Here is a 26,550-nt window from a genome sequence, read left to right as displayed (position 1 = left end):
GCTCCATCCACTGAGCCAAACCGGCTAGGGCAATGTTGATTCTAACACACTATTTCCTTCCACTTGTTTATATCTTCCTCTATCTCTTTTTTCAACATCCTGTAGTTTTCCAAGTACAGGTCTTTTACTTCCTTGGATAGGTTTATTCCTAAGTATCTTTTTTGTTGTTGTTGCAATGATAAAAAGGATTGTTTTTTATTTTCTCTGAGAGTTCATTATTGGTGTATAAAAATGCCATAGATTTCTGGGTGTTAATTTTGTATCCTGCTACATTGCCAAATTCATTTATTAAATCAAGTAGTTTTTTGGTGGAGTCTTTAGGATTTTCTATGTACAATATCATGTCACCTGTGAATAATAAGAATTTTACTTTCTCCTTTCCAATCTTGATGCCTTGTATTTTTTCTTCTTGTCTGATCACTATGGCTAGGACTCCCAGTACTATGTTGAACAAGAGTGGTGATAGTGGGCATCTCTGTCTTGTTCCTGCTCTTAGGGGAAATGGTTTTAGTTTTTGCCCATTTAGTATGATGTTGGCTGTAGGTTTGTCATGTATGGCTTTTATTATGTTGAGGTATAATCTCTCTATTCCCACTTTGCTGAGAGTTTTTATAAAAATTGGGTGTTGGGCCCTAACCAGTTTGGCTCAGTGGATAGAGCGTCGGCCTGCAGACTCAAGGGTCCCAGGTTCGATTCCGGTCAGCAGCATGTACCTTGGTTGTGGGCACATACCCAGTAGGGACTGTGCAGGAGGCAGCTGATCTGTTTCTCTCTCATCGATGTTTCTAACTCTCTATCCCTCTCCCTTCCCCTCTGTAAAAAATTCAATAAAAAATGTATTTATAAAAAAGGGAGTTGGATTTTTGTTATGGGTTGGCTCAACGAGATAGACCACCGACTCAGAATTTAAGTTTAAGAGCCTTTATTAAGCTGGCCAGCTGACCACAGCCCGCACCTTCCCCCTCTGGGAAGGTTTGCAGCATGTAGCAGAGACCAAGGGTGCAGTATGATCTTTTATAGCAAAACAGTGTTAAAAAAAATCAACTATAAAGCATTCCATTAAAAGTTCATAAAGAGTTCACAAGCACAAAAGGGGGGTAAACAGAGTCACACCTGGCTGGAGCATATCATAACATTGTTTTTCTAAGACAATCTAACAATTTTTCTTCTATGGTTCCTAACCCTGACACAATCCTCCATACGTCAGTCCCCCCTCCCAGCACATTCAATTTCGCATGTCCCGTTTCCTCCCCTTAGCACATTCTGTAACATTCTGTAACCCTTCCATGCCGCAGTCCCTCACCCTAGCACATTCCCTACTGGTCTTATGCCCGAATCAAATCTTTGCTTCAGTGCCCTCCTTTACGATATGAAATTGAGGAGGCATTTGGCAATGTAGGGTCGAGCCACCGGGGAAGAGTCCGGCATTTGATGGTGAAGAATTGGCTCGGCCGCTGACATAGAGTCTTAGTTCCCATGTCTTTCTCCTTCCCATTGGTCAGTTCACTAGGTGAGAGGCATGAGGAGGACGGGGTTACAATTTCCAGTGCCCCTTTCCTGCGACTTTGATGGCGGTTGGAGTGCTCAGCACCACCTGGTAGGGTCCATCCCATCTAGGTTCCAGGCTGCTAGGGGTTGTGGCGCTGCACCCAGACGAGATCACCCAGAGAGAAGGCAGGCTGTGTTGGTCTGGATCTCAGCACGTCCTCCTCCCGTATGGCTCTCACCACCCGTTGTGCTGACGTGGCGCTGCTCTGCAAAGCCTGTAAGGACTTAAGCAAATTTCAGGTAGACAGCCGGGCAATTTTTTTCCTCCCTTAGGCAGGGAAGAAGAGGTGGCGGCCTGTCAAACATAATTTCAAAAGGGGTGAGTCCTTTTATATACAGAGTACATCTAGCTCTGAGGAGGGCAAAAGGAAGACTTACCCAGTTTTTGCCAGTTTTTAATTTTAATTTAGTTAATGTTTTCTTTAAGATCCGATTTATCCTCTCTACCTGTCCAGAACTCTGTGGTCTATAAACATAATGCAATTTCCAAGTTACTCTCACGGCCTTAACTATGGATTGTGTAACTTTGGCGATAAACGCCAGGCCATTGTCGGACCCCATGTATAGTGGTAGATTAAACCGGGGGACAATTTTAGTGAGGAGTTTTCTAACTACTACCTGTGCTGTCTCTGTCTTGGTTGGGTATGCCTCAGGCCAGCCAGAGAAGGTATTAATGAAAACCAGCAAGTATTTATACCCTCCTTGTCCTCCTGGTATCTCTGTGAAGTCCACTTCCCAGTGTTCTCCGGGGTTCTGGCCTCGGAATTGCTGCCCCAGCGCGGCGACAGCAGGGAGCCCTTGATTCACCCGGGCACACACTTGGCACCCTCTAGCCAAGTCTTGGGATATTTTCTGGAGCCCTGGGATGTAAAATTTTCTTCCCAGTAGTTCTGATAGCTTCATTCTCCCCAGGTGGGTGCTCTAGTGGGCCTGGGAAGCAATGGTCCGCCCCAGGGCTCCTGGCACTATAGGCCTCCCGTCTGGCAGAATTAGCCATCCAGCCTCTCCTTCCTGGGCCCTTAGTTTCTCAGCTAGCCACTGCTCCTCTGGCAGATGAGTAGGCTTCTCTGGGAGACTTCGTGCTGGCAGGGCTATGAGAACTTCTAGGGGCCCTACTAGTCTTTTAGCCACTTCCTCGGCCTCCTGTAAGGGCAGTGTGAGGAGATATATCCTTTGTAGTCCCTGGGTAGGTCTGGCAGGACGAGTGCCAGGGCGCTCACCAGGGCTTCTTAGATCTCCCCTGGCTCCTCCTCATGTCACTACTGCCACCCCGCATACCGCATACCGGGTACCTTCCTCTACGAAGCTGCTCCCGTCCGTGTAGAGGGTCTCATCCGGATTCTGCAGGGGCTGGTCCACAAGGTTCTCGCGGAGGGAAGTGAGGGTAGTCAGTGTCTCCTCGCAGTCATGCAAAGGGGCCTCTGCCTTCTCGTCAGGGAGGAGTGTGGCTGGGTTCAAGGCAGCCGTTTTCAGGAAGCTGACTCGCGGTGGGTCTAGTAGCAACACCTGGTACTGGGTAATGCGGGCGTTGGACATCCATCTCTCCGGGGGGCTCCTTAATAAGATCTCAACTGCATGCGGGGCAACTACTTGGAGATTTTGGCCAAAAGTTAGCTTTGAGGCTTCCTTTACCAGGAGGGTGGTGGCTGCAATGGCTCTCAAGCAGTTGGGCCATCCCGATGCCACTGGGTCAAGTCTCTTAGAGAGATAAGCTACGTTTCCATGGGCGTTTCCATGGTCCCAAGGGTTGCGTGAGGACCCCTTTCGCCACCCCTTTGTTCTCAGCTACATATAGCTGAAAGGGTTTGGTTAAGTCTGGCAGGGCGAGTGCTGGGGCGCTTACCAGGGCTTCTTTCAGCTTCTTATAAGCCTCTTCTTCCTTTTCTGTCCAGACTAGGGTGGCCTCCTTTCCCCCCATTGCAGAGTATAATGGCCGTGCAATTTCTGCAATACCTAGTATCCATAGCCTGCAATAACCCACTGCCCCAAGGAACTCCCGGACTTGCCTTTTGGTGGTAGGCCTTGGAATTGACAAGATGGCCTTTATTCTGCTACAAGATAAAGTTCGCCTACCCGCTTCTATGTTGTAACCCAAATATGTCACTCGGGTAGTGCATAGCTGAGCTTTCTTGCCTGAGACCCGATACCCCAAATGATCTAGGGTGGTCAGCAATTCTCGAGTGGCCTGCCTACAGTCCTGTTCCTCCTCTGTGGCCAGTAGGAGGTCATCTACATATTGGAGCAGAGTCACCCGTGGATGGTCCTGACGGAACTCCCAAAGGTCTTGGTTTAGGGCCTCATCGAACAGAGTGGGTGAGTTCTTAAATCCTTGCGGCAACCTAGTCCAAGTTAACTGTCCAGACTCTCCCTCTGTCGGGACCACCCACTCAATGGCGAAGGTAGGTTGACTCTGCTTTGCCAGGGGTAGGGAGAAAAAGGCATCCTTTAAGTCTAAAACAGTATAGAACCCGTGTTCTGGCTTGAGGAGGCTGAGAAGAGTGTAAGGGTTCGGAACCGTGGGATGGATAGTCTCAACCCTCTTGTTTACTTCCCTTAAGTCCTGCACCGGCCTGAAATCCTCAGTCCCTGGTTTTTGTACTGGCAACAGGGAAGTGTTCCAAGCAGATTGGCAAGGAATCAAGATTTCAGCCTCTTTCAGCCTCCTAATGTGCTTGGCGATTCCTACTCTCGCCTTCTGGCTCATTGGATATTGCCGGACTCTGACTGGGGTGGCACTGCTGGTCAGCTGGACTACAATTGGAGGCCGGTGTTTAGCTAGCCCTGGCGGATTGTCCTCTGCCCAAACTCCTGGGATAGCCTGTCTTAATTGTTGGAGATAGGCATTTGCTGAGACTTCCTCAGGCTCCTCCTCATGTAGTAAATATTCCTCCTGTAAGGGCAATGTCAGGAGATACATCCCCGCAGTCCCTGGGTCTTGCAACTTGACCTCTGGCCCTGGCCCTTCAAAAGAGATTGTGGCCCGTAATTTATTCAGCAAGTCCCGGCCTAGCAAAGGGTAAGGGCACTCTGGCATTACTTAAAATGAGTGAGTCACTGAGCCATTTCCTAGGTCACTGATCCGACCTTTAGTCCATGGGTAGGATTTTACTTTTCCAGTTGCCCCTTTGATGGGGATTTTGGTCTTAGAGACTGGACCCACTGGCTGTTGTAGGACAGAGTAGGTGGCTCCCGTGTCCACAAAGAAGTCCACCTTTTGGCCCCCCACTGTCAGAGTTATCCTGGGCTCTTGGGGGCCAGCTGAGCCCTGACAACACTAATCCACCTCCTTCACCAGCATGGGATTCGGCTCTCCCGCACGTTCAGGGCACTCCCTTTTCCAGTGTCCTTCCTTTTTGCAAAGTGCACACTGATTTTTCCCAAGCCGGGGTCGGAATTCTTTTTTCCCAGGAGGCTTTCCTTTGCCCTTATTGTCTTTCCGGCCCCTTGGGCCTTTTTCCTCGTTTAGGGCCAGGAGGACCTTGGCCATCCGGGTGTTTAAACCTGCCGTCGGGTCCTCCCGATTGTTGAAAACCTTCTGGGCCACCTCAACCAACTCAGAGATTGATTTCCCCTCAAAGCCTTCTAACTTCTGTAATTTTTTCCTAATATCTGGGGCCGACTGGGAAACAAATGCAACAATGACAGCCCTCCGATTTTCCGGGGCCTCAAGGTCAATGGGGGTATACACCCGATAGGCCTCGCACAGCCTCTCAAGGAAAGCTGCCGGGCTCTCATTAGGCCCCTGGACTGTCTCTGTCACCTTAGAGAGGTTTGTGGGTCTCCGAGCAGCAGCTCGGATGGCCCCCAATAGAGTCTGGCGATACCGACCGAGAGCCTCCTTTCCCCTCTCAGTATTGGGATTCCAGGTAGGTCGCCTGGAGGGAAACACAGCCTCTAATCTATCTTGGTCAGAGGTAGGCTGCCCATCCGGGCCCAGTACAAATCTCCTGCCTTCGCCTTGACTCTCTCTCTCTCCTCTGAAGTGAAAAGAGTTTGCATCAACTGTTGGCAATCATCCCAGGTAGGTTGATGGGTAAAAAACACAGACTCTAAAAGAGAGATCAACCCCTGTGGATTCTGGGAGAAAGAAGGATTCTGGTTCTTCCAATTGTACAGGTCACTGGTAGAAAAGGGGACATAAACCATGAAAGGCTGCCCGTCTGGACCTAATTCTAAAGGGCCTGCTTGCCTTAATGGCAATATGGGAGCTGCAGGACTGGTGGATGCTGCAGGGTCCCGCAGCTTCTTCCCCCCTCCTTTTCTCTCTCCATGCGCTGTTCCCTGGGGTTTCCGGAGGAACGGAAACCGGTTGTGGAGAAGGCCGGGGCTCCTGACCGGGGTCATTTGCCACCGTGGGACTGGTGGAGGGAGGAGCATACGGGAGAGGCCTGTCCTTGGAGAGTGCCTCCTCACCTGTATCTTGCAGAACAGGGGGAGTTTTGCCCTTCTTGGCTGAGGCCAAGAGGACTGTCTGTCTCTGTCCCAATTTCTTTTCTTTATTCTGACAACTCTGTATCCACCTTGGTTTTTCAGTCAAAATATCGACCCATACGTGAATATAGGGAATTTGGTCAGGGTGACCCAGCCGGCCGTAGACAACATGGTGAACCCGATAAGCAGTGGTTAAGTCATAAGTCCCTACGTCCGGCCATCCCACCTGGAAAGTGGGCCACTCCCTTTCACAGAATTTCTGCAAATCAAAAGGATTAACATCATGACCATATCCTTCAGCTCGCTTCTTGAAGTCCTGAAAATTGTTCAAAAAACATTGCAGCGGGGTGCACACAGAAGCAGACGACGACGACCCTTGACCCATTTTGACAAACACCAAAACAACAAATATCAGACAGACAAACCCAGTGCAGCCTACAGCCGCACAAACCAGGGACCCCAGCCACCGTTGTGGCCGCGGGTCAGGACCAGGAGTACCGCTGTGTCCAGCCCTCCGTATAGGTCCTTCCGTGGGACGTCTCAATTCCAGTTTAACGACTGGTCCTTACCTCTCTCGAGAGTCCAGGTGGCTCAGTTTCCAAATTGAAAGTTTTGGGTGGACTGGAGGCCTCCTTGGTAGACGTTCTCCACAGGTGTGGGGTATCTCGCTGAGTGCCCGGCGACAAGTGGGGGAGAGCCTCCTGCCTTGAATAGGGGGTCCCTCTCACCCCTGCCGGGGGAGAGCCTCCAGCCCTAAACAAGGGGTCCCTCTCCTCCCTGCCGGGTATCTTGCTGCGGGCCTCCAAATGTTATGGGTTGGCTCAACGAGATAGACCACCGACTCAGACTTTAAATTTAAGAGCCTTTATTAAGCTGGCCAGCTGACCACAGCCCGCACCTTCCCCCTCTGGGAAGGTTTGCAGCATGTGGCAGAGACCAAGGGTGCAGTATGATCTTTTATAGCAAAACAGTGTTAAAAAAAATCAACTATAAAGCATTCCATTAAAAGTTCATAAAGAGTTCACAAGCACAAAAGGGGGGTAAACAGAGTCACACCTGGCTGGAGCATATCATAACACATTGTTTTTCTAAGACAATCTAACAATTTTTCTTCTATGGTTCCTAACCCTGACACAATCCTCCATACGTCAGTCCCCCCTCCCAGTACATTCAATTTCTCATGTCCCATTTCCTCCCCTTAGCACATTCTGTAACATTCTGTAACCCTTCCATGCCGCAGTCCCTCACCCTAGCACATTTTGTGGAATTATTTTTCTGCATCAATTGATACGATCATGTGATTTTTGTCTCTCAATTTGTTTATGTGATGTATCACATTTATTGATTTGCAAAAATTGTACCAGCCTTGCATCCCTGGAATAAATCCCACCTGGTCATGGTATATGATCTTTTTAATTTACTGCTTGATCTAATTTGCTAATATTTTGTTGAGGATTTTAGCATCTATGTTCATGAGGGATATTGGCCTGTAATTCTCTTTCTTTGTAGCATCATTATCTGGTTTGGGGATTAGGATAATGCTGGCCTCATAAAAAGAGCTTGGAAGTGTTCCATCCTCTTGAATTTTTTGGAATAGTTTGAGGAGGTCAAGTGTTAATTTTTCTTTGAATGCTTTGTAAAACTCCCCTATGAAGCCTTCTGGACCAGGGCTTTTGTTTGCTGGAAGGTTTTTTTAAATTACTGCTTCAATTTCATCAGTAGTTATTGGCCTATTCAGGTTTTTGAGTCTTCCTGATTGAGTTTGGGAAGATTGTATATTTCTAGGAATATGTCCATTTCATCCAGGTTGTCCAGTTTGTTGGAATAAAGTCATTGCTAATATTTTTTTTACGATCCTTTGTATTTCTATGGGGTCAGTTGTTACTTCACCTCTTTCATTTCTGATTTTATTGATTTGGGTCCTCTCTCTTTATTTCTTGATGAGTCTGCCCACTATCACCACTCTTGTTCAACATAGTACTAGGAGTCCTAGCCATAGTGATCAGACAAGAATAAAAAATAAAAGACTTCCAAATTGAAAAGAAGGAAGTAAAACTCTCATTATTTGCAGATGACATGATATTGTACATAAAAAAAACCTAAAGACTCCATTAAAAAATTACTTGATTTAATAAATGAATTTGGCAATGTAGCAGGATACAAACTTAACACCCAGAAATCTATGGCATTTTTATACACCAATAATGAACTCTCAGAGAAAATAAAAAACAATCCTTTTTATCATTGCAACAACAACAAAAAAGATACTTAGGAATAAACTTAACCAAGGAAGTAAATCAATCTTGTTTATCTTTTCAAAGAACCAGCTCTTGGTTTTATTGAGATATATATATATACATATATATATATTCTCTATGTTATTTATTTTTGCTCTGATCTTTATTATTTCCTTCCTTCTACTTACTCTGGGATTTTCTTGTTGCTCCCTTTCTAGTTCTTTAAGTTGTAGGATTAGATAACTTATTAAAAGTTTTTCTTGGTTTTTCTTTTTTGAGGTAAGCCTGTAATGCAGTGAACTTCCCTCTCAGGACTGCTTTTCCTGTGCCCCATAGATTTTGGATTGTTCAGTTTTGTTTTCATTTGCTTCTAGGGTGTTTTTTATTTCTTCTTTGATCTCATTGGTAACCCATTCATTGTTTAATAACATGCTATTTAGCCTACATGTGTTTGAATGTTTTTGAGTGTTTTTATTATAGTTGATTTCTAATTTTATGCCATTGCAATCTGAGAAGATGCTTGATATGATTTCAGTCTTCTTGAACTTGTAGAGACTTAGTTTGTGTCCTATCATGTGGTCTATCTTTGAAAATGTCCCATGTGGACTTGAGAAGAATGTATATTCTGAACTTTGAGGTAAAATGCTCTGAAAATATCAATTAATTCCATCTGATGTAGCGTGTCATTTAGGATGGCTGTTTACTTGTTGAATTTATGTTTAGAAGATCTATCCAGTGATGTCAGTGGGGTATTAAACTCCCCTACTATGATTGTATTTCTGTTGATCTCTTCATTAAAATCCTCCAGAAGTTTTTTTTTAAATATATATTTATATGCTCCTATATTGGGTGCATATATGTTTACCAGAGTTATATCCTCTTGTTTTATCGATTCCTTTAGTATTATGACATGGCCTTCACTATCTCTTGTTATGGACTTCTCTTGAAAGTCTATTTTGTCAGATATGAGTATTGCTACACTAGCTTTTTTTTTTTTTTTTTTTTTTTTCATTTCAATTTGCCTGGAAAATTTTTTCCATCTCTTAACTTTCATTCTGTGTGAGTTCTTTGTGCTAAGGTGATTCCCTTGTAAGCAGCATATATATGGGTCATGTTTTTAAATCCATTCGTTTACCCTGTGTCTTTTGATTGGAGCATTTAAGCCATTTACTTTTTTCAAGACTTTTAAAATATATTTTTGTTGATTGCAGAGAGGAGGAGAGAGGGAGAGAGAGATAGAAACATCAATGATGAGAGAGAACCATTGATAGGCTGCCTCCTGCACGCCCCCTAATGGGGATTGAGCCCCAACCCAGGCATGTGCCATTTATATTTACATTTACACTTATGGTTATTATTGATAGGCACTTATTTATTGCCATTTTTATTCTTGATGCCTGTGTTCTCTTTCTCCCTATTTCTTCTTCTCATTACAGCAGTCCCTTTAGTATTTCTTGCAGTGCTTGTTTGTAGTAATAAATTCTTTTAGCCTTTTTATGTCTGCAAAATTCCTAATTTCATCTTCTATTTTGAATGATAGCCTTGCTGGATAGAGTAGTCTTGGGTTCAGTTTCTTGGTTTTCATTACCTTGTATACTTCATGCTATTCCTTTCTGGCCTATTGAGAAGTCAGGTGACAGTGTAATGGCAACTCCCTTGCAAGGTAACTGTCTGACTTTCTCTTGCAGCCTGTAAGATTCTTTCTTTGTCTTTAATGTTTGCCATTTTAATTATGATGTGCCTAGGTTTGGGTCTTTTGGGGTTCATATTTATTGGGACTCTCTGTGTTTCCTGAACTTGAGTGACTTTTTCCTTCAGGTTAGGAAAATTTCTATAATTTCTGCCATTATTTTTTCAAACAGATTCTCTATTCCTTTCTCAGATTCTGCTCCGTCTAGTATTCCTAAAATGTGAATGTTGTTATGTTTCACGTCCCAAAGCTCCCTTAGACTCTCCTCCAGCTTTTTAACTTTTTTTTTCCATTTGCTGCTCTGAATGGGTGTGTTTTTTTTTCTATCTTGTCTTCTAATTCACTGATTTAATCCTCAGCTTCTTCTAGTTTACCTTTGACTCCTTCAGGGGTGTTCTTTATTTCAGCTGTCATTCCTCATTTCCAATGGATTCATATTTATTGTTTCAATGTCTTTTTTATTTTCCTAAGTGGTTACATTTGCTTCTTTTTGTTTCTTTCTTTATTGATTAAGGTATTACATATGTGTCCTTATCCCACCATTGCCCCCAACTCCCCCCTCACTCATGCCCTCGGCCCCTGGTGTCTGTGTCCATTGGTTATACTTATATGCATGCATACAAGTCCTTTGGTTGATCTCTCCCCCTTACCCCACCCTCCCCTACCTTCCCTCTGAAGTTTGAGCATCTGATTGATGCTTCTCTGTCTCTTGATCTGTTTTCGTTCATCAATTTATGTTGTTCATTATATTCCACAAATGAGTGAGATCATGTGATATTTATCTTTCTCTGACTGGCTTATTTCACTTAGCATAATGCTCTCCAGGTCCATCCATGCTGTTCAAATGGTAGGAGTTCCTTCCTTTTTACAGCAGCACATAGTATTTCATTGTGTAGATGTACCACAATTTTTTAATCCACTCATCTGCTGATGGGCACTTATGCTGTTTCCAGATCTTAGCTATGGTGAATTGTGCTGCTATGTATATAGGAATGCATATATCCTTTCTGATTGGTGTTTCTAGTTTCTTGGGATATATTCCTAGAAGTGGTATCACTGGGTCAAATGGGAGTTCCATTTTTAGTTTTTTGAGGAAACTCCAAACTGTTCTCCACAGTGGCTGCACCACTCTGCATTCCCACCAGCAGTGCACGAGGGTTCCTTTTTCTCCACATCCTCGCCAGCACTTGTAATTTGTTGATGATAGCCATTCTGACAGGTGTGAGATGGTACCTCGTTGTTTTGGTTTGCATCTCTTGGATGATTAGTGACTTTGAGCATGTTTTCATATGTCTCTTGGCCTTTCTTATGTCTTCTTTCGAAAAGTATCTATTTAGGTCCATTGCCCATTTTTTGATTGGGTTGTTTATCTTCCTTTTGTTAATATGTATGTCAAGCTGATTTTTTTAAAAAATATATTTTATTGATTTTTTACAGAGAGGAAGGGAGAGAGATAGAGAGTTAGAAACATCGATGAGAGAGAAACATCGATCAGCTGCCTCCTGCACATCTCCTATTGGAGATGTGCCCGCAACCCAGGTACATGCCCTTGACTGGAATCGAACCTGGGACCTTTCAGTCCGCAGGCCGACGCTCTATCCACTGAGCCAAACCGGTTCCAGCCAAGCTGATTTTTTCATGTTGGTGTAGCTATCCTTAAAACCCGTATAAATCTCATTGTTTGTAGTTGTCACTGAAGTGCTTGAGCACCCTTATTACCATTACTCTGAATTCTTTATCTGACAAAGTGTTTACCTACATTTCACTTAGTTCATTTTTGGTGATTCCTCCTTTTCTTTCATTTGGTTTTTTTTTCTCATCTCCCCATTTTTGCTGTCCCTTTGTTTTTGTTTCCATGTATTAGATCAAACTCCTATGCCTCCCAGATTTTGTGGGGTGGTTTTATGTAGTAGGCGTTTTGAGGGACCCAGTCATGCAGTATCTTAGATTTCCTGAGCTTGGTGTTCTAGAAAAGTCTCTTAATTGAGTTATTTGGGTTCTCCTGTTGTAGTTGGGTCTTTTTTTTTCTTCTTACATTTTTATTGATTTCAGAGAGGAAGGAAGAAGGAGAGAGAGAAACATCCATGATGATAGAGAATCATGGATCAGCTGCCTCCTGCAAATCCCCCACTGAGGATCAATCCCACAACCCGGGCATGTGCCCTTGACCAGAATCGAATCTGGGACCTTTCAGTTCACAGGCCAACGCTCTATCCACTGAGCCAAACCGGCTAGGGCTGTAGTTGGGTCTTGAATGTTATTGTCCCGTTCATGGATGAAGTCTCCTCTCAGGCTGGCTGCCTATGTGGCTCACTCACAACCACATCATGCAAGCTGTTGTGAAAGTGCTGACTGAACAGAACAAAATACAATACAACAAAACACAAAACAGATGAAACAAAACCAAACCTATACAAGACCACTACAGCACCAACAAAAGCAACCAAAAGAGAAGAGAAAATCAGGAAAGAGGAAAGAGAATAAGAATAGTAGAAAAAGAGAAAGAAAGAAAAAATATGAAGAGAAAACAAAGCAAACAACAAACAAAAAAAGGAGGGGATAGAATATATAGATGCAGAGCTAAAAGAAAGAAAATAAGAATAGCTGAATGGCGTGGCTCAGTGGTTGAGCATCAACCTGTGAACCAGATGTCAACTGTTTGATTTCTTGTCAAGGCACATGCCTGGGTTGCGGGCTCGATCCTCATTGGGGGGCATGCAGGAGGCAGCTGATCAATGATTCTCTCTCACTGATATTTCTATCTATCTCTCCCTCTCTCTTCCTCTCTGAAATTAATATATATATATATATATATATATATATATATATATATATATATGGCGTTTAGATCTTTAAAAAAAAAAGAAAATAAGAATAAAGAATTAAAGGAATAGGGGAAGGAAAATGGTTTAAAATGAAAGAGGGAAAAAAGAAATGAAAAGACAAGAAAAGAAAAACTTGAAAGGGAAAATAGAGGAGCAGTAGACCTAAAATAAGAAAAAGAAAAAAATGAGAAAGCAGGAGAAAAAGAAAAAAGAAAGAGAGGTGCCGAAACCGGTTTGGCTCAGTGGATAGAGCGTCAGCCTGCGGACTGAAAGGTCCCAGGTTCGATTCCGGTCAAGGGCATGTACCTGGGTTGCTGGCACATCCCCAGTAGGAGATGTGCAGGAGGCAGCTGATCGATGTTTCTCTCTCATCGATGTTTCTAACTCTCTATCTCTCTCCCTTCCTCTCTGTGAAAAATCAATAAAATATATTAAAAAAAAGAAAGAAAGAAAGAAAGAGAGGGAAAAAATGAGTAGTGAAAAAAATGAGTAGGAAAAAGGAAGAGGAAAATTAGGTATATGAACGAAACACAACAAAGACTAGAATAATAACAAATCATAAAGCAGATAGATAAAGATGATAAATTTTAAAAGGGAAAAAATAAAGGAAAGAGAAAAATTTTTTTAAAAAGAAAGAGAAAGGTAAAAAAAAAAAAAGTGAAGTGGCATTTGTTTCAGCCAAGTTTAGTGCCCCCTGAGTGCTTGCTTTGGATCCCACTCTTCTGTTCTGTCTACCAATTCTGGGCTTCCTGTTAGGTACTTAGGAGCTAACCACTATCAGGCACGGTCTTTTGGCTTTCAGCAACCTGCTTGAAGCTCTAAGCAATCCACCCGTCCATGGCTTGTGTCTGTCTCCACAGGCCTTGGCTGCAAACAGGAGGGGCCAGTCTGACCTCTAACGTAGGTTTATTAGCAGCTAAGGACCAGGGTTGGGTCATAAAACTTTGCCTGGCTCCCCGGGCTCTGCCTTTATCCTAGCCAGGTGTCAATCTTAATCACTCAAAGGTCTGTTCTGAAAGGTCTTTAGGCAGGGCAGGTGCTGTTTGGCTTTCAGAGAATATGGTGGATGTGTTTCCCTGTCCCAGAGCTACTTCTCCACAAGTGGCCTAAGATATTACTCTGCCCTTGGCTGGACAGAGATAGTTGTGTGGAGACCAATGGAGCTGGCTGGCAACCTGGAGTTTTTATCAGTTTGCCCATGAGGGAAAATTACTGATCTGGTTTCCAGGATAGTGGGGTGGACAGCCCCTCCCCCAATCCAGTCACCGAAGCTCCTGAGACTGTTCAGACCCGTAGGATTGGCCTCTGTATTTGTTTCTTCTGAAAAGCTCAAAATGCAGGGTGTGGCATGCATGGCACCTGAGAGTAGAGTGGACTGTATCACATAAGGCGGGGTTTTTCCCTTTCCCTGCCCTGGGGCTGCGGTAGCGGCTAGCTCCTCTCAGGAAAAATGGCCCTTTCTGTTTGGGGGCCCATGACCAAATGCTCCTGTTGTTTTTCCAAGTCTCTCCCCCCCCCTCCCCGCCCCAACTCCCCCCCCCCCTCCCTTCCGCGCGCGGGTACACACAATGCTTCCCACCCCAGCCTCTCCTTAGGCACCTCCTCCACATCTCCCTCCCTGCACCAAAACCTGGGGTGAGTAGCTGCAAATGAAAAGTCACTGTGCTCTGGGTAAAACAAACAAATAAAACACACTGCGCCTTTCTCTCCTATGGGCTCCGGCTCCTCCAGCCTACCAGCTCCAGACCCTGCTGTGGCCAGCAGCCCTGCCACCTTTCACCACTGGATGTTATTGGCCTTGGGTCTTGGCTCTGGTGCTCGGGGCTGTGGAGCCCAGCCTGGGTTCCAGGCCTCTATCTTCTGAGGGAACAGACCCTCCTGCAGCCCAGTGCTCCCTCCTCACCCTTGGCCTGCAGCCCCTGGGAGCTGGGTCAGCTCCTCTCATGACCTCGCCCTTCCTACCTATCTCTGGGTGTTTTCTGTGCTTCCTTGATATAAGTCTCCTCCTCAGCTGGACATCAGTTGATAATTCCAGATGAATGTTCTCCAATTTAGTTGTATTTCCAGTATCGCTCTGGGACAAGGTGCACGACAGGTCTGCCTATTGGGCCACCCTTTTTTCCCCATCGCATTTAGTGTTTTCTTACTGCCTTCAGGATCAAATTTTCCAAAAATTACCTCTTGCTGGGGGGTGAGGGTTGCACACACTGTATGCGAGAATCCCTGGACTAACCTACCTGTGCTGCTCTGCTGAGCCAAGAAGGTGGTGTACTGTGCCCTCAGCCCTTTCTTAACACAGGACTCACATTGCTCTTCTACTTGTAAATTTCCCTTTATTCTTTAAGGCCACTGTAGTTCCTCCAAGCCAACCCATAATGACCTCACATCTGTGAAACCTTACAGCACTCATTGTCTAAGCAGCTCAATTAATATTAACTGGAAGATGAGGGGCTTTTAAAATTTTTTGTTTATTACTTAAAGACTCTGGTTACCATGTTACAAAACTAACTTGCTTAAGACAATATGTCAATTCATTGTAAAGAGAGTGGACTATCCCTTTGATGCCTAAGATCAGGAATGAAGGGGGTAACTTTCATCAGGTTTCAAATATCACCAGTATACTTTCTTACCTCTCCTTATCTCTGTGGCACTGCTTTATTTACCTCTCTTTTTCCCAAACCATATGACAGTAAACACAACTGCTTACTAGGTACCAAGTTTTTCTACAGAAAAAAGGGCTCCTTGAAAGAGGCTACACCAGTGGTCAGCAAATTGCGGCTCGTGAGCCACATGCGGCTCTTTGGCCCCTTGAGTGTGGCTCTTCCTAAGCCTTAGGAGTACCCTAATTAAGTTAATAACAATGTACCTACCTATATAGTTTAAGTTTAAAAAATTTGGCTCTCAAAAGAAATTTCAATCGTTGTGCTGTTGATATTTGGCTCTGCTGACTAATGAGTTTGCCGACCACTGGGCTACACAATCTCTCTATTAAAATTCCTATGGAAGGCCGAAACCGGTTTGGCTCAGTGGATAGAGCGTCGGCCTGCGGATTGAAGGGTCCCGGGTTCGATTCCGGTCAAGGGCATGTACCTGGGTTGCGGGCATATCCCCAGTGGGGGATGTGCAGGAGGCAGCTGATCGATGTTTCTCTCTCATCGATGTTTCTAACTCTCTATCTCTCTCCCTTCCTCTCTGTGAAAAATCAATAAAATATATTTAAAAAATAAAAAAATAAAAAATAAATAAATAAATAAATAAAATTCCTATGGAAGAGGCTGAGTAACCTAGCTTAAGTTATGCGCCCATCCTCAGACAGTCAACATTATTACCCAGGGGATCGCATCAGGTTTTAGGAATATGGCAGTTTCCACTGCACCCAGGTGGAATGTTGAGAGGGAAAAAGGGGATTCCTGGAAATGGGGTAATGAAGAGATATGTTATCCTCTACATGCTACCCTTTCGTGCCTTGGGACATGCAAACCCATACTATTTCCCATACATCCAAATTTATTCCTTCTAATATGGTTCAATTATCACCTGTAAAATTGTAAGTACAGTTGTCTTTCCAATGTGAGATACCTCAGTGTCATGATCAGAGACTGCATCCAGAAGCAATGATATGGAGCCTCTGATATCCAGTCCTTGTCTCCTTTGGTCCCAAAGAGTTTCAGATGTAGCTCCTTATCATTCTGCATTCCAGAGCTTAAATAATTAGTTTTACTACCCCAGTACTCCCAAAATACTGTTTTTCCTAAATTCCATTAGGTAAGAAAGTAGGGTAAATATTAAATACTAGGGGCCTGGTGCACGAAATTTGTGCACTGGGGAGGGGGGATCCCTCAGCCCAGCCTGCCCCCTCTCGCATACTGGGAGCACTCAGGGGATGTCCTAGTGACGGCTTAGGCCTGCTCCCTGCTCCCCTTGGGGAGCAGGCCTAAGCCGCAGTCCGGCCTCCCTTTGTGGGAGGTGACCGGGCTGATCAGGGGAAGGCACCAGCCCCATCACCTCGCTGCTGCAGCCACTGCCAGTCACTGCAGCCAGCAAGGTTTTTTCATCAACACGGACTCCAGTCCCATCACCATGAAAAAATGACAACTTTCTCTAGGCATTTTCAAGATGTGTCTTTCATATAATAATAATTTCTTTATTATTTTTTTTATCCTCACCTCAGTATATGTTTCCATTGATTTTTAGAGACTGTGGAAGAGAAAGGGAAAGCCAGAGAGAAACATCAAAGTGAGAGGAACACTTTGATTGGTTGCCTCCTGCATGAGCTCTGACCTGGGCCCCGGCCAGGGAGGAGCCTGCAACCTAGGTACATGCCCTTGGTCAGAATTGAACCCAGACCCTGCCATAGGCAGGCCAAGGCATTATCCACTGAGCCAAACTGGCTAGGGCAGGATATGACATTTCTTAGCCCTCCAGCAGCAGACCTTCGTTTTTTTTCGCCAGGAGTGTGGTGAAGAACCCTAGATCACCTTTTTGGATTCTTATTACCCAAGTTACTAAGAATATTACCAGTAGCATATAGGGAGCTTAGCCAATGAGCGGTCAGAAAAGGTGTTTCCTCTGTAGTTCACACCAATCACCAGCATCAGGCCTGGGCAGGGGGCCCCCATCTCCCCCCAATCACCAGCTCCACCCTTGCCCAGGCCTGTTGTCTCGGCCAGAGGCATGACCCCCATCACCCTCCCATCGCTGGATTGGCCCCTTGCCCAGGCCTGACGCCTCCGTCAGAGGTGTCAGGCCTGGGCAGGGGACCCCCATCTCCCCTGATCACCGGCTTCTGGGCGGCTTCTGGGATCGCACACGGGGACCTGGATGGCGGCTGTGCGCTGGCGGCTGCGCTGTCCCGCCCTGCCTGCAGTATGAAAATTAGCCACCATCTTTGTTGCCGGTTAATTTGCATATCTCGCTGATTAGCCAATGGGAGGCATAGCGAAGGTCCGGTCAATTACCATGTTTGTCTATTATTAGATAGGATTGTCCTTAAAACATGGATCACACCTTTGTAAAACAGTACCAAGTTTTGCTCTGCTGGCGTGGCTCAGCGGATTGTAGGCTCAATCCCTAGTGGGGGATGTGCAGGACGCAGTCAATCAATGATTCTCTCTCATCATTGATGTTTCTAGCTCTCTCTCCCTTCCTCTCTGAAATCAATACAAATATGTTTGTTTTTTTTTTAAATGCCAAGACTTGCCCTGGCTGATGTTGCTCAGTAGTTGGAACGCTGGCCCGCACACCAAGGAGTCACAGGTTCAATTCCTGGTCAAGGACATGTACCTGGGTTGCAGATTTGATCCCTGGCCCCAGTTAAGGTGTGTGCACAAGGCAACCATTGATGTGTCCCTCTCACATTAATGTTTCTCTCTCTTCCCTCTCTCCCACTCTCTCTAAAGAGGGAAAAATATCCTCAGATGAGGATTTTTTAAAAAGTGCTGGCTAGATAATTTAATGAGTGTCCATTTGTTTACTAAATTTTTGGCAATGAGCTTGGTCAGGCAATATGGCTGCCTCAGGGCCTACTTGCTGGAAGAATTTTCCTTGCCCTGGATCTTTCAGAATATATATATATAGAAAAATCAATGATGAGAGAGAATCATTAATTGGCTGCCTCCTACACATCCCCTATTGGGGACTGAGCCTGCAACCCAGGCATGTGCCCTTGACAGGAATCAAACTTGGGACCCTTCAGTCTGCAGGCTGACACTCTAACCACTGAGCCAAACCGGCTAGGGCTCAGAACTTATAATGAGAGAACAGTAGAGGAGTGCCTGGTGGGAGGATGGACTGTGTACTTTAGAAGTCAATTCCTATTAGTGATGGAACCAGTAGAATTTAAACTCTGTGAAGGCAAAGACCTTGTTCTCAGCTATATCGCTGTTGCCTAGAATGGCTGGCAACAATAGGCATTCAAAAAATATTTGTAGAATGACTAACACTAGGGCCTGTAGATTGCCTCAGGGATTGAGCAATTACAGGCCCTGTTGCCAAGTTTGGGATTTTTATGGTTGATATGACTCCTTTAAAATCTTGGCTGGCTGCCCTGGCCAGGTAGCTCAGTTGGTTGGAGCATCATCCCAATACACCATGTTTGCAGGTTCAATCTCCAGTCAGGACACATACAACAAGCAACCAATGAATGCATAAATAAGAATAACAAATCTATCTATCTATCTATCTATCTATCTATCTATCTATCTATCTATCTATCTATCATCTATCTCCCTCTCTCTAAAATCAATCAATCAATCAATCAATCAATCAACATCTTGGCTGGCTGGCAGTTTCCTCTTTGTTGACTGTATTTCCTTATTACCAGTTCAAGAAATCTTGTCAAGTCATAATCTTTGAGTACTAAATCTGCTAAAGGGAACTGCAATGCCTGGGCCTAAGCACAGTCTCAGGATGGCGAGGCTGGTGCCCTGGGATGCATACCTGCCACCAGCCATTGCTCACCTACCTAGTGGAGGACCTAGGGAGTGACCCAGGGGTTGAGGTGTCCCTAATTTTTCTGGTTTCTCTTAAATACCCCTATTCCAACAGCCAGCGAACCACAATTTAGAAAACAGTAATTTAGTTGTAGAAATAGGAAATATGGCTGCAAGATTTTCAATTATTTGAATCTTTGACTTCAGAAAGAAAGGGTTTCTTACATGTTGTGTTGTTTCCTATTAATTTTTGAGGCAACTACCTTGAATTACAGTGTGTCTAACATAACAATTTATTAAATGTCTCAAAGAACAACCAACACACTTTAATTTCCTGACATTTTGCCACTAAGTCCCCTAAATCTCCAGCTTTTGTAGGCAATTGCTTGGAGCCTGAAGAGATGACAGGTGATACGGTACAAGACCTGCCAGCTTAATTAACACAACATGGGGGTTCTTCAAGCCTATGCCCCACTTTCTCTCAGCCCATTCCATCCGTTTTGGTCTATAGTGTGCAAATTCTCACTTCCTTTGCTAATTTAATTAAGGATAATTAAGACTTTTTTGATTGGGAAACCAAATTCTAGCAAGTTAAGCAATAATGACCTAATTTATTGACAGGACTGAATTCAAGGACAGGAATGCAACTGGCATTCAGGAACGAGCTGGAAGCAGGAATTTAAACATTAGGAATATCTCCATCTTTTGTTTCTCCTGCATATGTGCTTGCTTCACTTTTTGCTTCTTTCTCCAACAGATCCAAGCTTTACATGTTCTAGTGCCAGACACCATGTTATAAGCCCATTCTTCAAGTTCTCACTCAAAACTTTGGTGGCCCCTTAACTACTCATTTTCTCTCACAGCTGAACCATCAACCTTCAACATATATCCATAATTAAACCACTTCTCATCACCACCCCCTACCACACCCTCAACAGACAACCAAGCACCTCTTGCCTAGATTACTGCAATAATTTAATTGTTTTTTCTGCCTTTATCTTTGATCCTCTGTTGTCTATTCTCAGCATAGCAGCCAAATGGTCCTGTCTAGGGCTTGTTACTTCTATACTGACAATTCTCCCACTGTTTCTCTTTTTATTCAGAATAAAAGCTAAAGATCCTATGAGGGAGGCCTTGCCTTCACCCCATTATCTCTATGACTATCTCCACATTCATCCATGTTTACTCTTCACTGGCCACTGTTGTTCCTCCAGTTCACTTGTCTCACTGCTCTCTGGGCCTTTGCTTTGCCTTGAATGCTCTTCTCCCAGACCCTCACTCCCTTACTCCCTTTGGATTCTCAAGTCACCTCAGTGAATCCTTTCTTGGTTAATCCACCATCATCCCCACTCCACTGACATTTTCTATCTTCCTTTCCTTGTGAATTTTTTTTTTTTGAGTATTTATCACTATCTGGCATCCTTAGGATTTATTTATTTCATTTATTGTCTATCTTCTCTTTTAAAATTTAAGTGCCTGCCCTGGTCGGTGTTACTCAGTGGTTAGAATGTCTGCCCGCACACTAAAGGGTCATGGGTTCAATTCCCTGGCAAGGACATGCATATACCTGGGTTGTGGGTTCACACCCCACACCCTGGTTGGGGCACATTTGGGAGGCAACCAATTGATGTGTCTCTCACATCAATGTTTCTCTCTGTCTCTCCCTTCCTTCCACTCTCTGAAAAGCAATGAAAAAAATATCCTGTGGTGAGGATTAACAACAAAAATTTAAGCCCCTAAAAACAACGAATTTAGTCTTTTGTTCACTTCTGTATACCCAGACTGGAATAGCCAGTGCCTGGCACTCAAATTTTTTTCTGAGTAGATCAATATACAGTAGGGGAAAACTGATCTGTCTTTTCTCCCTCAAAACAAAATACCTGGAGAGGGCGATAATTTCTGATAGCCTAGGGAACAATGAGGAGCATGAAAGAGGAAGGAGTGATTACACAGTTTGAAGGGAGCCTGGAGAGGAGAGATTGTGCGGAACACAAGCCAGCCTCCGCCAGAGCATCAGGACTCAGGGATCCCCTGTCTCTCTGGCTTGAACCAGGACCTCTCCTCAGGAGCTATAACAACTTTTATAACTGCAGTTTTGACTTCCTGGCACAGTCCCTGGTGCTTTCCATGTATGTCAAGTACAAATCCATAGTCTTAATGCAGCTCAGTCTTTCAATAGGATCACAGGAAGTTCAGAAAACACATTTTAAGAGCCAAAGTGTAACGTCACACTATCTCAAGTGTTTCTGGTGTTTGTTTTTTCATCTCAAGTGTTTTATCGTAGTCTTGGACACTATGAGAGGGATTCCAAAACCACAGCAAATCTCCTTAAAATGCCTGTTTCAGATCCCATCAACTTCCCTCACCATTGCTCCACGCCTCTCTCCTAAATGCCCTCAGAACTCCTCTCCCCAGCCTTGGTTTGGGCCCATTATTCTTCTATCTCATCCTCTTCTGACCTCAATCCCCAAAGTTCAAAGGGTGTAGGAAGGGATTAACTTGGCAGTATTAACACATGAATAATGTTCCTCCTACCACAGATGTGGCTTTCAAACATGAGGTGAGTGTCAGTCTGATCACTTTATAGAGGAGGCAGCTGCAGTCCGAGGAGCTTGTGACTTGCTGGAAAGGTGGCTCCAGCTCTCTCCACCAACACCCCTCTCTGCCGACGCGAGTTAGAGTCAAGGATACGGACACCACTTCTTCCACATCAGCCAACCATCTGCCCTGAGGAGTGAATAAGCAGCCTCTGTTCCAGGACCACCAGAGTCCTCAGCACCCTGAAGAATGTCCAAGCAGGATTTGAGGTAAACTCTGGCTAATATAGCCCTCATCTCTGGGCTGGGATTAGGGAAAGAGCTGCTGTGGGGATAACAATCACTAAGCTTCCCTTCCATATTCCTAAAGTATTAGCTGAGTCCTGGGGAACAGCAAAAGGGACCCATTTCCTATATACAAAAATTTTTTTTTATAGATACGTATATTTAAATATAATTTGTAATTCTTTGAACTGCATCTCTTCAGCCTGCAAAATTTAAACCTATTATCTGCTCTTACCACTTCCAGGTAATCTACCGCCAAATATTTTGCTCACATCTGCCTCTGCCCAGAAAGATAAGAAAATGTTACTAGGCTCCATTTTCTATTTTCAGACTTAAAAAATGATGAGAGGGACTTTTCTTTTTTTTTTAAAATATATTTTATTGATTTTTTACAGAGAGGAAGGGAGAGGGATAGAGGGTTAGAAACATCGATGAGAGAGAAACATCAATCAGCTGCCTCCCGCACACCTCCCACTGGGGATGTGCCAGCAACCATGGTACATGCCCTTGACCGGAATCGAACCCGGGACCTTTCAGTCCACAGGCCAACGCTCTATCCACTGAGCCAAACCGGTTTGGCGAGAGGGACTTTTCTTTACTTTTGACTAGATAATATCAATTAACCTGGGTTATTTCATGCTGACTAGAAATATCATGTCAGAAAAGTGTGTTCTCTTATTAATAATAGCTATCAGTTACCAAATGCATGAGCCAGTTGTACAGAGGGGAAAACAAAGGATCAGAGAAGTGAGTTATTTTGCTAAACTAACAGAATAGCCAGGATTCAAAATCAGTTCTGATGACCTTAAGTCTGAAATAAAAGTTCAGTGTGTTTGAAAATGTGTCCACACGTGGCCCTGCAGATGGGGATAAGCCAGAGAACAGGCCTTGGGTGGAGACTCTGCAGGGGATACTCTGAGGCCCAGCTAGGAACCTCCTGCACACTAGTGGAGCCCCAGGGGGCAGAGTTGGCACTCTGGCATCCTTCCCAGAAGCCCTGGCAGTCTCCTAGCTTTATGAACATCTCCCTGTGGGGTTAGGGCAAGAGGCTTCAGCCCTGGTGAGGGTAGCACCCCTGAAGGAAGTGGCTGCTAGGCCCTCTGGGTCCTGGCCCCTAACCTATCTCTGGAACTGGACCAAGTGAGGGAGGCATGACAAGTCGAGCAGAAGGGTTGCTGGGGTAGGGGCAAGAAGCTGAGGAGAGGGGTCTATGGATGCCTGTGGGGCTGAAGTCAATGGAGCTGCCATTCCTATGCTTGCTCTGCTCTGTTCCTGCTTTCCTGCTGGCCTCCCTCCATTTCCCCATCCAGTCCTGGCTATGGGTAGCTCTCTGCAGCCAGCCTCCTTCCATGCTCCTATGCCTGTGCCTCCCTCACTCACTCTGTGCCTCCCTCCTTCCCATGGCCTAGTGTCACAGCAAAACTCATCAATGGAGGCGTGGCAGGGCTCCTGGGGGTGACCTGTGTGTTCCCCATTGACTTGGCCAAGACTCGACTTCAGAACCAACATGGAAAAGATATCTACAAAGGAATGTAGGTATTGGTGAAGAAGGGGGTAAGAAGAGGGGGCTCCCAGAGGAGGGATGTGGGGCCTCACTCTCCATAGTCTTTTTAGGGAGTAAGATTAGGGTGTGGGGGAGGGAGGTGGAGGTGGTCAACTGGGTGAGCCCAACAGGATTAGAGCATTGGATGAAGGCAAGGGGGTTGTGGTACAGCCTTCTGTTCACTACTAATTTCCCGTTCTGGCTTCTGCTTCTAGGATAGATTGCCTGATGAAGACAGCAAGGGTAGAGGGCTTTCTGGGCATGTACCGAGGTATGCTCACTAGGCATCCTGGGGGAGGCCTGGCTTGTGAGGCCAAGTGAGGACAGAGGGTATGGCACAGGGGAGTCAGATTTTTGTGAATTTATAGGACATTGGAAAGCAGCATTCTTTCTGCCCAGGGAACTCCTAGGATGGGCCTGGGCTACCAAGTGCTTTTGGACCAGATTGCTTTTCATAAGCCCTCTTGTGCCTTGGTAGACACAGTAGTTATGGTGAAGTTTGGGGGATGCCAGTGAATACACTGAGGAGCCCAGGAGCCCTAGGTTCCATCCTGGCACAACCACTGCCTCACTGTGTGATGTTGGAGGCAAGTGAACCCCTAAACCCCCTTCTCCGTCCCACCCCTCTCTCAGGCTGTCAAGGCATCCAACCACCAATAGCAGAAGAGGTAGAGGCTGACAAGGAAGGAATGGAAAAGGTTTTGAGTTCCTGGAAAGGAGTTACTGAGTGGCTCTTTCTTGAAACGGCCAGTGCTGTCCCTGTTTCCTGCAGTGTCCCTATCCAAGGTGGCACAACCATGATTATGCCTTGGAAAATGGATACAAAGCTGGGGTTGAGAAGGAACTGATATGATAGTACCCCTTAGGAACAAAGTAAAAAAGCCTCTATGACCCACAGAGCTGTCAGTGGGCCTGGCAAACACAGCACAGAAATTGAAACCAATTCCTGTCCCCCAGGGCCTTTTTATTGGGGATTAATTTGGGGAACTGCTTATTTAGCATCAGAGACAGGCAGCATTAGCAAGGACAGATTTCCTAATAACTGCACCAATGAGTCCATTTAAAAAGGAAAATGTGGTGGGAGGATAGTGGAAGTAGGGAGATGAAATTTATTTCAATAAGATAAGCAGATGAACCCTCCTTGACCCCAGAGACCCTGTTTACTCCAGAAACAACTTCTGAGAGAATGAGCTGGTGTAATTTGGAAGTTCCAGGTAGACCATCTACATGGCATGTTCCGGGCACTGGTACATCGGAGATGGCCTTACCTCCTCATCTTCGTTGTTTACTTCCAGGAGCTGCAGTGAACCTCACCTTGGTCACTCCAGAGAAGGCCATTAAGCTGGCAGCCAATGACTTTTTCCGACAGTTGCTCATGGAAGATGGGTACGGCCAGGTGGGGGCTGGAGATGGAAATCCTTCACTGCATGTCTACTTTTTTGGGAAGATAGCAGGCAGAGGATTGCAACTCTGCCTCAGTTTATTTGTGTGCATTTTTATAAATATGTATATACAAATGGCTGAGGGTTAGTGTGTTTTAGCAGATGGTAAGTAAAGGGAGAGAATGAGCTGGTGTAATTTGAAAGTTCCAGGTAGATATATAAGAGATAGACCATATAGAATATATATACATCAAGTAGCTGATGAATATTTTTTCAGTTTTGAGATATAATTGGCATACAACACTGTATAAGTTTAAAGTGTACAGCATAATGACCTGACACACATATATTATGAAATGATTACTATAATGTTAACATCTATCCCCTCATAAAGTTACAAATTTTTTTCCCCTTTGTGATGAGAACTTGTAGGATTTACTTTCTTTTTTTTTTTTTTTGAAGGGTGAGAATTTTTTATTATTATTAATTAAAACTTTATTGTTCAGATTATTACATTTGTTCCTCTTTTTTCCCCCCATAACTCCCCTCCACCCAGTTCCCACCCCACGCTCCTCCCTCACACCCCACCCACTGTCCTCATCCATAGATGCACATTTTTTGTCCAGTCTCTTCCCGCATCCCCCTCACCCCTTTTCCCCCCCAAGAATAGCCAGTCCACTCCCTTTCTATGCCCCTGATTCTATTATAACCACCAGTTCATTCTGTTCATCAGATTATTCACTTGATTTTCAGGTTCACTTGTTGATAGATGTGTATTTGTTGTTTATAATTTGTATCTTTACCTTTTTCTTCTTCTTCCTCTTCTTAAAGGATACTTTTCAGCATTTCATATAATACTGCTTTGGTGGTGATGAACTCCTTTAGCTTTTTCTTATCTGTGAAGCTCTTTATCTGGCCTTCAATTCTGAATGATAGCTTTGCTGGATAAAGTAATCTTGGTTGTAGGTTCTTGGCATTCATCACTTTGAATATTTCTTGCCATTCCCTTCTGGCCTGCAAAGTTTCTGTTGAGAAATCAGCTGATAGTCATATGGGTACTCCCTTGTAGGTAACTGAGTTTCTTTCTCTTGCTGCTTTTAAGATTCTGTCTTTGTCTTTTGCTCTTGGCATTTTAATTATGATGTGTCTTGGTGTGGTCCTCTTTGGATTCCTTTTGTTTGGGGTTCTCTGCGCTTCCTGGACTTGTAAGTCTATTTCTTTCACCAGGTAGGGGAAGTTTTCTGTCATTATTTCTTCAAATAGGTTTTCAATATCTTGCTCTCTCTCTTCTTCTGGCACCCCTATAATTCGGATGTTGGTAGGCTTGAAGTTGTCCCAGAGGCTCCTTACACTGTCTTCGTATTTTTGGATTCTTTTTTCATTTTGCTTTTCTGGTTGGGTGTTTTTTGCTTCTTCGTATTTCAAACCGTTGACTTGATTCTTGCAATCCGCTAGTCTGCTGTTGGGAGTCTGTATAATATACTTTATTTCAGTCAGTGTATGCTTAATTTCTAGTTGGTTCTTTATCACAACCTCGAGGGTCTCATTAGATTTCTTGTAGGTCTCATTAAGTTTCTCAGCAGTTTCTAGAAAATTCTTGAAAAACCTTAAAAGTGTGGTTTTGAACTCTATATCCAGTAG

General features: G+C 44.6%; 1 protein-coding gene across 3 annotated transcripts in view; it reads left to right on the top strand.

Annotated features, from left to right (window-relative positions):
* Nucleotides 1-26,550, top strand: part of SLC25A18 (solute carrier family 25 member 18) — a 40,586-nt gene that overhangs the window by 5,323 nt on the left and 8,713 nt on the right. For 2 of the 3 annotated variants that reach the window (XM_036299440.1, XM_036299442.1), the window contains 4 exons: nt 21,750-21,969; nt 23,394-23,516; nt 23,743-23,798; nt 24,823-24,913. In XM_036299440.1, the coding sequence (XP_036155333.1) occupies nt 21,950-21,969; nt 23,394-23,516; nt 23,743-23,798; nt 24,823-24,913 (290 nt within the window). In that variant the 5' untranslated portion in view covers nt 21,750-21,949. Of the gene's footprint in view, nt 1-21,702; nt 21,970-23,393; nt 23,517-23,742; nt 23,799-24,822; nt 24,914-26,550 lie in introns of all 3 variants that reach the window. The other variant, XM_036299441.1, reaches the window with a different exon arrangement.

This window comes from Myotis myotis, unplaced genomic scaffold (genome assembly GCF_014108235.1).
Source record: "Myotis myotis isolate mMyoMyo1 unplaced genomic scaffold, mMyoMyo1.p scaffold_m19_p_3, whole genome shotgun sequence".
Lineage (NCBI taxonomy): Eukaryota > Metazoa > Chordata > Mammalia > Chiroptera > Vespertilionidae > Myotis > Myotis myotis.
This window is presented reverse-complemented; position numbering and strand designations above follow the sequence as displayed.